Raw genomic sequence first — 12,837 nt, 5'->3', positions numbered from 1 at the left:
TCTCTCAGAGTCTGCTCAAACTCAAGTGAGTTTGTCGGTGATCACTCGAGTCAGTGATGCCATCCAACCATCTTATCCTCTGTGTTCCCTTCTCTTCTTGCCCTCAGTCTTTCCTGGCATCAGGATCTTTTCCAATGAGTTGGCTCTTTGCATCAGGTGCCCAAAGTATTATAGGATTTAATTTTTTTCCAACTTGCCTCCCCCCAAACCAAACTAGATTTCTTAAAAGATTTGGGGGGAGCCTAAAACTGTGCTGTTTGTAACATATTTGCTGCATGATCTGTAGCCTGCAGTCCTCCAGCCCTACTTTTGTAGGTCATGTGAATAATCTCTGGGTGATGAACTGTCTATACCGTGTGTTCTCAGCTGAACTGGATTCTGTGCCAGGCAGGTTGTGCCCACCCCCAGGTGGGAGTCCGGCAGCGCTAGGAAGAGACCGCACACTTGAATGGTGTCTGCTGTGTGTTTATGCTTCCCACTTCTGCAGAGGGTATTATAAACTCCACTGGGGGCTTCGCAAATCTGGGTGAACGTGGGCCCCTTTGTGTCCCTGATTACTTATCCTCTGGACACCCGGGGTCCTCCCCGATTTGTGGACCCACAGCCGATTTGCTTTCCACAGCTCATGACTGCATCCAGCCCAGAGCTGTTCTTCCCCTTCCCCACTCAGGCGTGCACTGGATCGAAACCAGGAAGTCAGAGCTGGGCTTGCGGCGCTGAAGGGTCAGCTGGCCTAAGGGTAATTACAGTGTTTCCCTGTTTTATAGGATAACGTGATTTTTGAGAGACTTTCAAAAGATTCAAAATACATGGAGGAGACTCTCTGCCACCTGGAGTACTTTGCCACGGAAGGTGAGTGGAATTTGGAAATGTTATGTCTGCTGGCAGAGCCGTGCTTTCAGGGGGCACTCCAGGGAGCCTTCACATTCATGTGTCATCTCTGGGCAGCGCTTGGCTTGCTTCACAGGCAGGTGGTGGTCTTGCGCCAACCCCATCCCCACCCCTGGTGTTCTGTGCCGCTGGCAGTGACAAGAGTTGAGGCTCCAGACCAGCTGTGCTCTGTGACCTACACAGGAACCCCCCCAACTCTTAACCTGGGGGACGCGGGTGAGGCAGGTTCACACCGGATGCTGCACAGAATTGTCTTCTAGTTCCTTTCTGGGAAAACTCCCCTTGTTGTTGTTTTCCTTATGACACTGGCTCCTTGACTTCTGGTGAGAATAACCCACTGAACCCACAGAGAACAGGAAAGGAGTTCTCTGCAGGGTTTAGACAGACTGATGTCAGGCTCCTCTGCACATGGGTGCAATGAGAACCGGGCCCCTGCGTGAGTGCTGGCCACTGCTTTCTCGTCTCCCTGGGCTCCCGTGGGCATGTGTACCCGTGTCTGTGCACACACACGCACACACGGGGATGTGGGGGAACACACATGGGAACACACATGTGGGAGCACAGTTCCACACAGGGACACATGCACGCATGGGAACACACATGATCGCATGGGAGCACACTCCCACACAGGGACACATGCACACATGGGAACACACATGCACACATGCAAACACATGCACACATGGGAACACACATGCACACATGGGGATGTAGGGGAACACACACACACGTGGGAACACAGTCCCACACAGGGACACATGCATGCATGGGAACACACATGATCGCATGGGAGCACACTCCCACACAGGGACACATGCACACATGGGAACACACATGCACACATGGGAACACACTCCCACCAAGGGACACACACACACGGGGACATAGGGGAACACACATGGGAACACATGTGCACACCTGGGAACACACATGCACACGTGGGAGCACACTCCCAGACAGGGACACATGCGCACATGGGAACACACATGCACACGTGCAAACACACATGCACACATGGGAACACACTCCCACCAAGGGACACACACACACACAGGGCCATAGGGGAGCACACTCCCACCGAGGGACACATGCACATGCACACACACAGCCTGGCTGACTGAAGCCCGTGTCTTCCACGTGGTAGCGTGCCAGGCCTTTGTTGCTGTCTGACAGGTGCTCCTGCCCTCCGGCCCTGGCTCCTCCTGGGTGTGGGTCGTGCCCAGCTCTTGTCCTGCTCTGCTGCTGGGGGCTCACTCTTATGGCTTCTCTACTGTCAGCATCTGTAGAAGAGCTGGTTTATATTAAAATAGAATTGCTTTTAAATTCCCCTTTTGAGCATGCGAACGTGGAGTCAGAGTGACCCTACAGAGCCGATGGTCTGTCTCACTTTTGCACACGCTGGTGGGGTCGCACGGTGTCCCCCGGGGGTAAGCCCCCTGCTGGCCCGTCACCAGCAGCCTCACCAAGAGACGCTGGGGCTGTCTTGCAGGCTTGCGGACTCTGTGTGTGGCTTACGCCGACCTCACTGAGCAGGATTACGAGGAGTGGCTCAAAGTCTACCAGGAAGCCAGCACCATCCTGAAGGACCGCGCTCAGCGGCTGGAGGAGTGCTACGAGATCATCGAGAAGGTAACGGCACGTGGCGGGGTTGTATCGCCCAGCGACGCCCAGCGGGCAGACAGTCTGTGAGCAGGACTCCTTTTGCTCAACTTGCACAGCGATGCTCTCTATCTTATGAGTGTCTTAACTCACCATTAGCTTTTTTGTTGTTGTTGTTTTTCTCACTAGGAAATTACAATTTATTGAACACAAAAATTGGCAGCCTGATAACTTACTTTATGACATATTACCCTTACATAACAGTTACCTGGTTATTTGAAACTTTTCATAAAACGAGTTCATTAAATCAATGAGGTACATCAGTGAAGAAAGATACACTTTGGAAAAACACAAAACCAAGTAAAAAGTCATCATTAGTTTTTAATCGTTTCTCTTCTTTAAGAAACCATCAGTTTTTATGGGGTACTGGAAAGGTCTAGCCACCCTCTGCCAAGCATTCGTGTCTTTAAGTATCAGGGCAAAAACAGCATCAATGACTTTCGGGGCTGGCCTGAAATGAGGCTTAATGAGATTAGTTGACCCTGTTGAGTTTCCTGGGCCGATAGAATGTCTAGGCTGGTTGGGCATCTTACCTACTGTTGTCACGCTTAATATCCCAACACGGTTTGAGCTCTGCCTTTGCGGCTCCACGTTGCTGGTGTGGATTTTGTTGTTATTTCAGTTTCTCCCAAGATGTGAATTAGCTTTCTACAGGCTGATCCCCTGAAATCTGGAAGCCGGTGTTCAACCTTTTGTTTCATGTCAGCAACTGTTGGTCCTTCCGTTTTCCAGTTTCAGTAGCTTCAGAGTCCTTGCTTGCTTGCTTTTCTCATCCCTTTATTTATTTAGATTCACCTTTGCTTTTTTTCCCCCTTGTTTGTCATTTTAATGAAATTTGGGTGCAGATGGAGCTGAATTCACGTGTCCATTTACCCTGATTCCCCGAAGATTCGAATATTTACTTTGTGAATCATAAAGCAACTAAATAGATGAAGTACCCATGTGGCCCCATGCTAGAGGTGGGCACTCAGGACCTCGTTGGCTTGCTGGTCACTGAACCATTTCTTCTCAGGTGTTAGCTGGACCACTGTCCTTTGCTTGTCAGTGAAGTGAGAGGGAGGGCTCAGTTCAGTTAGTGTCCCCAAGGTGACTTGCCCGAGTGCTGTGCCTCCAGACGGTCTCCATGCCTGGGTACCCAGAAGTAGATGATGAGCACTGGCCTGCGTGCATGTGTGGGGAGTGGGGGGCTCTGGCCTTGTGGATGGTTTTGAAATGCCACACATGTCTGTCATTAATTATCTGCAAACAAAGTTTTCATGTAGAGGAATTAAGGTAATTACTTCAGAACATTTTGACTGCCTTTCGTTTGTGAGGAGTTTTGTCATTCATGCCTCTCTCACATGTTTCCCCATGTTTAATTGAAACTGTTTTTCAATCCAGAATCTACTGCTACTTGGAGCCACCGCCATAGAAGATCGACTTCAGGCAGGCGTGCCGGAAACCATAGCAACTCTGTTGAAGGCCGAGATTAAAATATGGGTGTTGACAGGCGACAAACAAGAAACTGCTATTAATATAGGTAATTCATTTAAAAAATAATTTCCCGATGCTGATTTTTGTCTTGTGTTTTTAAAGTCTTGTAGAAGTGTCCATGGGCTCTTCAGACACACTGACAGATAGTGTTTTATAGAATTCTTTATTCACAAGGTCGAGAAAAGTTTAGTGAAACCAAATGAACATGCTCTTTATGAGCATTATCTGCCTGCTATAAACATTAAGACTATGACACCTTCCTGAAAAGTGATTGAACACACTTATAGGGCTTCCCTGGAGAAGGCAATGGCACCCCACTCCAGTACTCTTGCCTAGAAAATCCCATGGACAGAGGAGCCTGGGAGGCTGCAGTCCATAGGGTCGCTGGGGGTTGGACACAACTGAGTGACTTCACTTTCACTTTTCACTTTCAGGCATTGGAGAAGGAAATGGCAACCCACTCCAGTGTTCTTGCCTGGAGAATCCCAGGGACAGGGGAGCCTGGTGGTCTGCCGTCTGTGGGGTAGCACAGAGTCAGACACAACTTAAGTGACTTAGCAGCAGCATAGGGCTTCCGTGGTGGTTCGGTGGCAAAATATCCACCTGCAATGCAGGAGACACAGGAGAGGCTGGTTCGATCCCTGGGTTGGGAAGATCCCCTGGAGTAGGAAATGGCAACCCACTCTAGTATCCTTGCTTGGAAAACCCCATGGACAGAGGAGCCTGGTAGGCTACAGTCCATGGAGTCAAAGAGTCAGACAGGACTGAGCGACTGAGTATGCATTCATAAAACCTAGAGAATTCAAGAGTTGATGAGAGCTTGATTTTCTTATTACTTTTTCAACAAAAATTTAGTCTCAGAGACTAAGCATATTTTCATTAAGTTTAAATGTGCGTTACTATTTTAGTTATAGCCATTTTAATGATTTTTACCAATTGATATGTTTTTTCTAACAGGCTTGCATCTTTCCCTTCCCTGTATGTGTTGACAACCTCTTTGGTTTCTAAGTATTGCAGAAATGAAAACTGAAGAAAGGGAATTTAAGTCCAAATGACTTGATGAGTATTGCTGAAGATGGCTTTATTTCTTGTTTATGGCTGAGTAGTATTCCTCTGTGTATATACCACTGAATTAGGGCATCAGTTGAGCCTGCAGAGGATGCAGTGTAGATGTCTAGACTTGATGTTGGACTTGTCCACATCAGACCACAGGCAACGGCGGTGAGCAGCCTGAGGTTGTGCTCCGGATCAAGGACAATCATCAGCCTCTGTTCTGGTCCCATGTTCCTCAAACCTTCTGTGATATGAGCTGTTATCCATCTGTCTCCCACTATATGGACTGGATATTTTGTACATTTGGGTGTGTCCTATGTGTATGTTAGGGTACCCAGAAGGTACTTGGGAAGCAGATCAAGTGTCTAGCAGTTTTCCTTTTAGCTGGAGTAAGGAGAAGAGTCCTGAGAGCCAATTTTGCTGTGCTGGGGGTCGTTTCTCTACCCTGTCTTTGGTCTTTACACATCAGCAGTCTTAGAGCCCTGGGACTGGGAGACATCAGAATCTACAAGGGCTCACTCTACGTTTCTCGGGGCCATGAATCCTGGTGCAGGATGCATTTTAAACAGATTCACAGAGCTTTCACGAACACCCTCTCCAAAATTTGACTTAGAAAACCCTAGAGAAGGTACTTTATTTCATGCATTCTAAGACACAAATTGTTTTCATATTTCACTGCCTCTGAAGTTGGAGTGTCTTATGGCTGTTGACTCTTATGGTTTTTAACTGGCAACGTTTCCCTTTAGAGGTGACATTTGGTGTTTGGTGCTATTGGCTGTCTTTAGTATTTGCTCTATCTCTTGTCATTTATCTACCACCTGTCCACCCATCTGTCTGTCAGAGTTTGAAAATTTATTTGAAGCATTCCTTTTAGTTTATACCTTGAAAATAAATACATGTGGTCAAGTTAAATTCCAGGATATTTGTCTCGTATGAGCTTATGAATATTAGGTAGACACAGTCATCCCATGTGTGACTTTGAGGTCCTTTGGAACTGGCACAATGCCAGGACTCTGCAGTGCCGTGCTTGAAACACACTAATGAGCTGTGTTTCCGGGAACTGGCAATTCTCTTTTTTAGCCCAAAAATTTAGCATCAGCTATTCTAAAGTGAAATTTCAGCTGTAGCCTTTGTGAATCATGTAGTTGTCATTTCCTATTATGGCTGGATGAAGCATCTATTACGTAGTAAGAAAGTAGATGTGAGGTTTTCAGGGTCTATAATTTTCTTTTAATGGAGGTAGCATAAGTGAGAACAAACTCCGAATGCATATCCATTTTAAAGTCATCATGCTGGGAACAGCTTTCATTTCAGACACCTCCCGTGCCCCCCTGCCATCGACTTTTTGGTGTCATTTGATACCTTAAAACCACTTCTGTAGTCTTTTGCAAGTTTAATTTCTGAAAGCCATGAAGGTGGACTTGCCCACTGCCAGGAAGATGAGTCTGGTTGTCATGCGGTGCTGGGGGCGCCCGGCCCCGGCCCCAGTGACACTAACAGGAGAGTCAGGTGTGTGGTTTCTTGATGACCTGTAGCTCCATAGTTGCCAGATGCTCCTCTGTAGACTGTGGAGCTTAGATTCCCAACTTGGGGCCTGAGTGAATCATGAGACAACTCAAGAATGAGACAGATGAGAAAGTCCCCGTCATGCAGTGTAGATGCCGAGCATGGCTGGTGTTCATAGTGGTTACTCAGTGAATGTGCACGTGGTGGTTGGCGTATGATGGCTCAGTCCTTTCTGTAAGTCTCACATCCCCTTTGAGATCGACATTATCCCCTTTTAAAGATGGAACTGAGGCACAGAGATACCAGGTCACCTAGCCTGGGCCACACCTAGCCTGAGAGTCTGTGAGCCTGACATGTGACAGTCACTTCCCAGAAGGAAAGATGTGCATCAGAAAGACCAAGGGAGTGCTCGCTTCAGCAGCACATATACTAAAATTGGAACAATACAGAGAAGATTAGCATGGCCCTGTGCAAGGATGACATGCAAATTCATGATGCATTCCATATTTTTTATATATGACATCTGGAAAAAAATGGTACTGAAGAATTTATTTACAGGGAAACAATGGAGAAACAGGCATAGAGAATAGACTTATGGACATGTGGAGAGGGGAGGAGAGAGTGAGATGTGTGGAAAGAGTAACATGGAAACTTACATTACCATATGCAAAATAGGCAGCCAGTGGGAATTTGCTCTATGGCTTAGGAAACTCAAACAGGGGCTCTGAATCAACCTAGAGGGGTGGGATGGGGAGGGAGTTTCAAAGGGGAAGGGATATATGTTTACCTATGGCTGATTCATGTTGAGGTTTGACAGAAAACAGCAAAATTCTATGAAGCAATTATCCTTCAATAAAAAAAAATAATTAATTTAAAAAAAAAAGAAAGACCAACGGAGGCTACGTGGGTGAGATGGGTTTAAAACTTGAACCTCAAGAATTTGTTTCAGACAAAGAATGAGCATAGCACAGATCAACGATGGCAGGGTTTGCAGGGGCCATGGTGAGGTATGGTTGAAGCCTTTCTGAGAGGCATCTGAGGATCTGGCGAGAAAGGTACCTAGGTGTGGTTCTGTGGACAAGCCTTCAACATTCTGGTTCTCTGATGGGGAGGGATTCTTGAGCCTTGACCCAGTCTGGAGGAGACTGAGTTCCATCTGTTATCATCCGTTTTTGACATCTGGCGCTATGTTCCATACACTCACACTTGAACACTGAATGACCAGATTCTACCTGATATCATTTAGAACCCGCAGCATACTTGTTGAGGATTTGGAGCCAAGGTGAATCCCACTGTTGGGTAGTTTGGTGGATCCAGGTATATGGTTAGTAGGAATCAGTCATTCCTAACCCTTCCAGAGGGTTTCCCGGGTGGCACAGTGGTAAAGAACCCACCTGCCAATGCAGGAGATGTAAGAGACATGGGTTCAGTCCCTGGGTCGGGAAGATCCTGTGGAGAAGGAAATGGCAACCCACTCCAGTATTCTTGCCTGGAGAATCCGATGGACAGAGGAGCCTGTGGGCTATAGTCCATAGTGCCACTAAGACTTGGACATGTCTGGAGCGACTTAGCATGAACACAAACCTTCAAAAGTGTCTCCGAAGAAATCTGGGTTGAGCTATCTTTGACAATTTATGCTTACCTCAAAAAAAAGACACTGATAGTGAGTTCCAAGAGGTTTGGTTTGGTCATATTTTCTAGTGTGAATGATGATTTTATTACAGCCAGGTCCAGCTCTAAGTACCGTAGATGCTGTAATATTTTGATTTCTTTGATTCTACTCAGGTAGCAGAAAGACTCAACACTTTAGTGGTGTACTGTTAACTTCGGCCCTAGTAAAGAGTGAAATCCCAGAGGTCCCCTCCTCAGTCATTTTACGGTCGTCTTGTTAGATTGTGAGATTAAAGAAATAGACCTCAATTTACAAGAGTAGATTGACATTTCATACCTGGCTCTTCTCCAAGAGTTGATCTCATTTTATCCAAAAACATTAGAAGTCAAGCACAGCAAACTTGGATTGACATAATTTAATTTGCCACATTAGCTAAGTCACATTGAACTGTGTTAAACTTCCATGGTCTGTCTAGAGCAAGTGTTCTGTGTGATAATTCTTTAAGCAAAATCTTGCTTCGTTTTCCAAATTAAAAAAAAAACAAACCTGTTTCTTCTCAGAAGCCTTGAGTTCTGTGTATTTAAATTCATGAATGTGTCAGTGGTTTTATTTATTACCCTCTCCCTGCAATGGATAGAAAAATACTTTGAGCTTTTCCATAATATCTTTATGCAGCTTCAGTTGTCAAGTGGCATTTGACTTAAATTGCAAAATGTAAAATCAAGCGGCAGGCGACGGCTTAAAGATTACAGCTTGCTTCTGCAGCTGTTGTTCATATCAAAAACTACCAGCAAATCCTTTGACATGAGTTATACTAAATTTGTAACAGTCTCTATTGTGTGGAGTTGCTGGAAATTTCTGGGGCAAGGGAAGAAAAATGATTAAAGTTTCAATATCCCTGTTTGTCAATGAAAATAAAATGTAGACCTCCCTTCTATATTTCACCTAAGAATATATAGGAAGGAAGAATACATTTGTAAAATTTTGGGGAAAGAAAGTTCAATTATTTCTATCCTGCTCTGTAGAACTTTTAATGGCATCCTGGGAAACTCATTTATACTCATCACTATTGTTAAAATACAGACTCGAACAAGTTTGGAAATGCATATAAAATTGTGTGTTTCCTCCTTTTTTTCCCTCTCCCCCTCTTAGAAGTTTAACAGGTGTTTGCTTGTGTGGTCCTGTGATTTTTGAGTTGTTTTCATTTTAAAAATATTAATAATATGTGGCAGTTGTAACCAGCAAAATAGTCTCATTCCCTTGAGATAACTGTTATTAACTGCCTGGACTAGGTATTCTTGATGGTATTCTTAAAAAAATTACAATTGGATAAAAAGCTGTAGTTTTGTGCTTGAAAATTTGTGTTCTGAGGTGGCTGCTAAATATTCTTGTCAAATGACCATCATTAGTGAAGAATATACTTCATACATTCCAAAATAAACAAAAATATTTATCACCCCCCCAAAAAAAACACCCCAAGGTTTTTCTCATCTTAATTTTAGTCTGTCTTGAGTTCTATTTTGTGCCTGTTAGTAGTGCTTCGTGGGGATGAAAAGAGAGCCTGCCAGGTAGAATCGAGCACATACGCACAGTAGCTCTGTGACTTGTCCATCAATTAAATGCCTGTTGTCTTTTCTAGTAAATACAGCATCTGTGGGGAGGGTTATTTTGGCTTTTCTTTGGAGGACAGCCCTGGCTCCTGTTGCCCAGGGAACAGCATGGGTTAAGGCCCTTCATGTGATGGTCACCTGCATCCTTGCATGAAGGGTGATGTCCTTCATGCTGATGACTTGTTCCCTGTTTCTGTGGTCTGCTGCTGCTGCTGCTAAGTTGCTTCAGTCGTGTCCGACTCTGTGCGACCCCACAGATGGCAGCCCACCAGGCTCCCCCGTCCCTGGGATTCTCCAGGCAAGAAGACTGGAGTGGGTTGTCATTTCCTTCTCCAATGCATGAAAGTGAAAAGTGAAAGTGAAGTCGCTCAGTGGTGTCCGACTCTTCGCGACCCCATGGTCTGCAGCCTCCCAGGCTCCTCCGTCCATGGGAATTTCCAGGCAAGAGTACTGGAGTGGGGTGCCACTGCCTTCTCAGGTTTCTGTGGTCAGTGGTCCATTACTGCTGTAAGGGCCACTTTTCTAGGTGGGAGGACTCTCTTCTTGCCTTTTCTCGATGAGATCAATTGAGTACGGGTTGGTGGTGAACGCATGTTTTTGCCAGCTCTCTTGAGAAGGGTGATTTGAAAGAAAGCCCAGGGCCCCCATAAACACCCTGGGACTTGGGGTTGGCTAGGCCCACCTCCTCCTCTTCCCCAGAGCCTGGGGATTTGAAGGGGAGGAGTCAGAAGAGGCTCTCAAAGTCTGAGTAGGAAAGAGCTTCATAGAAATATGTTCATCTCCGGGAGGAAAAGTGGGAGAGTACCTAGCTTAAATTAACCTACAGAGGAGAGGTACCATTGTTTAAAATGCGATGGGAATTGTTAAGAATTAGCACTGAGATACTCTTATTCCAAACCTGTTTTAAAGCTCATGTAATTTTTGAAATGGGATTGCTTTGAGCTTTCGCAGGAAAAGTAACTCTCTCTGTGTATCATAGGATTCCTTAGAAACCTGCCGTGAGAATTGAAGTAAAAGTGCCAGTGTTAGTCGCTCAGTCATGTTTGACTCTGCAACCCCATGGACTGTAGCCCTCCAGGCTCCTCTGTCCATGGGATTCTCCAGGCACAAATACTGGACTGGGGCCATCCCTTTCTCCAGGGGATCTTCCCAACCCAGGGATTGAACCTGGGTCTCCTGCATCATCAGGTAGATTCTTTGCTGTCTGAGCCACCAGGGAAGTCCCAAGCAGGTGAGGGACTTAATGTCACAGTAGGTGCGTTTATGGTGATTGAGGAGTACTTTTGGGTTCCATTTGTCTCCTAAAGTGTTTGCTGTTGTTCTAGAGAACCCAGAGCTCATCCTATTGTTCTACAGGGATAAGAAGGATAAGGGAAAATCCACAGAAAACTGACAAGTGTTATTGACATTTTAGTTATTAGTTATGGAGACCTTCTTGAGCAGTGCTCTTAGAGCTGTCTGCAAGGGTCAAGCTCTACTCAATTCCTCTGTGTGAACCCATAGGCTTAACATGGTCATCAGTCAGGTGCAGGAGGGGGACTGAATTCAGGTGACTCTGAACATGGTGCGTCCTGGAGAGGATGGTAATTCACGTATCTTGTTCTTTTTTTCACTCTAGGTTATTCCTGTCGGTTGGTGTCACAGAACATGGCCCTTATCCTACTGAAGGAGGATTCTTTGGACGTAAGTAGCTTTTCAAAAGTTATATTTGATATAATTGTGTTAAACCTTTTGTTTATTTCTACTATGGCCGATAAGCAGTGTTTATTTATTTTCCTGAAAAGTGACTATGAAACTACTTGGTGTATTTTCTGTTTTTGTTTATGAATGGATGGCATAAAGTCATATCTTTAAACATCAAAATAGTAAGTTTAGGACATTGCTTTTTGAGCTTCATGATAATGCTTTGTTTTACTCACCTAGAGTTATACATTTATAATGGAGTAGTCTTAGTCTGGTTTGACTTCCTGTTAGGATCTCCATAAGGGAGTGACGGTCAGCTCAAGTGTTGCTTGCTATGAAGACTTGCAGGGTTTCCTTTCTAGTTTCAAGTGTCAGGAGTTGTCTCTGTGTATATGACAGTTGGTTACACAGGCTCAGGGAGAATGGATCAGATCAGATCAGATCAGTCGCTCCGTTGTGTCCGACTCTTTGCGACTCTATGAATCGCAGCACGCCAGGCCTCCCTGTCCATCACCAACTCCCGGAGTTCACTCAAACTCATGTCCATCGAGTCAGTGATGCCATCCAGCCATCTCATCCTCTGTTGTCCCCTTCTCCTCCTGCCTCCAATCCCTCCCAGGATCAGAGTCTTTTCTAATGAGTCAACTCTTCGCATGAGGCGGCCAAAGTACTGGAGTTTCAGCTTTAGCATCATTCCTTCCAAAGAAATCCCAGGACTGATCTCCTTTAGAATGGACTGGTTGGATCTCCTTGCAGTCCAAGGGACTCTCAAGAGTCTTCTCCAACACCACAGTTCAAAAGCATCAATTCTTCGGTGCTCAGCCTTCTTCACAGTCCAACTCTCACATCCATACATGACCACAGGAAAAACCATAGCCTTGACTAGACAGACCTTTGTTGGCAAAGTAATGTCTCTGCTTTTGAATATGCTATCTAGGTTGGTCATAACTTTCCTTCCAAGGAGTAAGTGTCTTTTAATTTCATGGCTGCAGTCACCATCTGCAGTGATTTTGGAGCCCAGAAAAATAAAGTCTGACACTGTTTCCACTGTTTCCCCATCTATTTCCCATGAAGTGATGGAACCAGATGCCATGATCTTCGTTTTCTGAATGTTGAGCTTTAAGCCAACTTTTTCACTCTCCACTTTCACCTTCATCAAGAGGCTTTTTAGTTCCTCTTCACTTTCTGCCATAAGGGTGGTGTCATCTGCATATCTGAGGTTATTGATATTTCTCCCGGCAATCTTGATTCCAGCTTGTGTTTCTTCCAGTCCAGCGTTTCTCATGATGTACTCTGCATAGAAGTTAAATAAGCAGGGTGACAATATACAGCCTTGATGTACTCCTTTTC

The 12,837-nt window shown here is 45.4% G+C and overlaps 1 protein-coding gene and 1 non-coding gene across 3 annotated transcripts in view; both read left to right on the top strand.

Moving 5' to 3' along the window:
• LOC102280627 (phospholipid-transporting ATPase IB) overlaps positions 1–12,837 on the top strand; it is a 455,079-nt gene that overhangs the window by 97,284 nt on the left and 344,958 nt on the right. For both annotated transcript variants that reach the window (XM_070380503.1, XM_070380504.1), the window contains exons 21-24: positions 768–852; positions 2,381–2,520; positions 3,931–4,069; positions 11,423–11,487. In XM_070380503.1, coding sequence (XP_070236604.1) covers positions 768–852; positions 2,381–2,520; positions 3,931–4,069; positions 11,423–11,487 — 429 coding nt within the window. The remainder of the gene's footprint in view (positions 1–767; positions 853–2,380; positions 2,521–3,930; positions 4,070–11,422; positions 11,488–12,837) is intronic.
• LOC138990289 (U6 spliceosomal RNA) lies at positions 6,988–7,093 on the top strand. The gene has a single exon (XR_011466405.1). It is a non-coding gene; the product is annotated as a U6 spliceosomal RNA (small nuclear RNA).

This window comes from Bos mutus, chromosome 12, assembly GCF_027580195.1.
Source record: "Bos mutus isolate GX-2022 chromosome 12, NWIPB_WYAK_1.1, whole genome shotgun sequence".
Taxonomy (NCBI): Eukaryota; Metazoa; Chordata; class Mammalia; order Artiodactyla; family Bovidae; genus Bos; species Bos mutus.
This window is presented reverse-complemented; position numbering and strand designations above follow the sequence as displayed.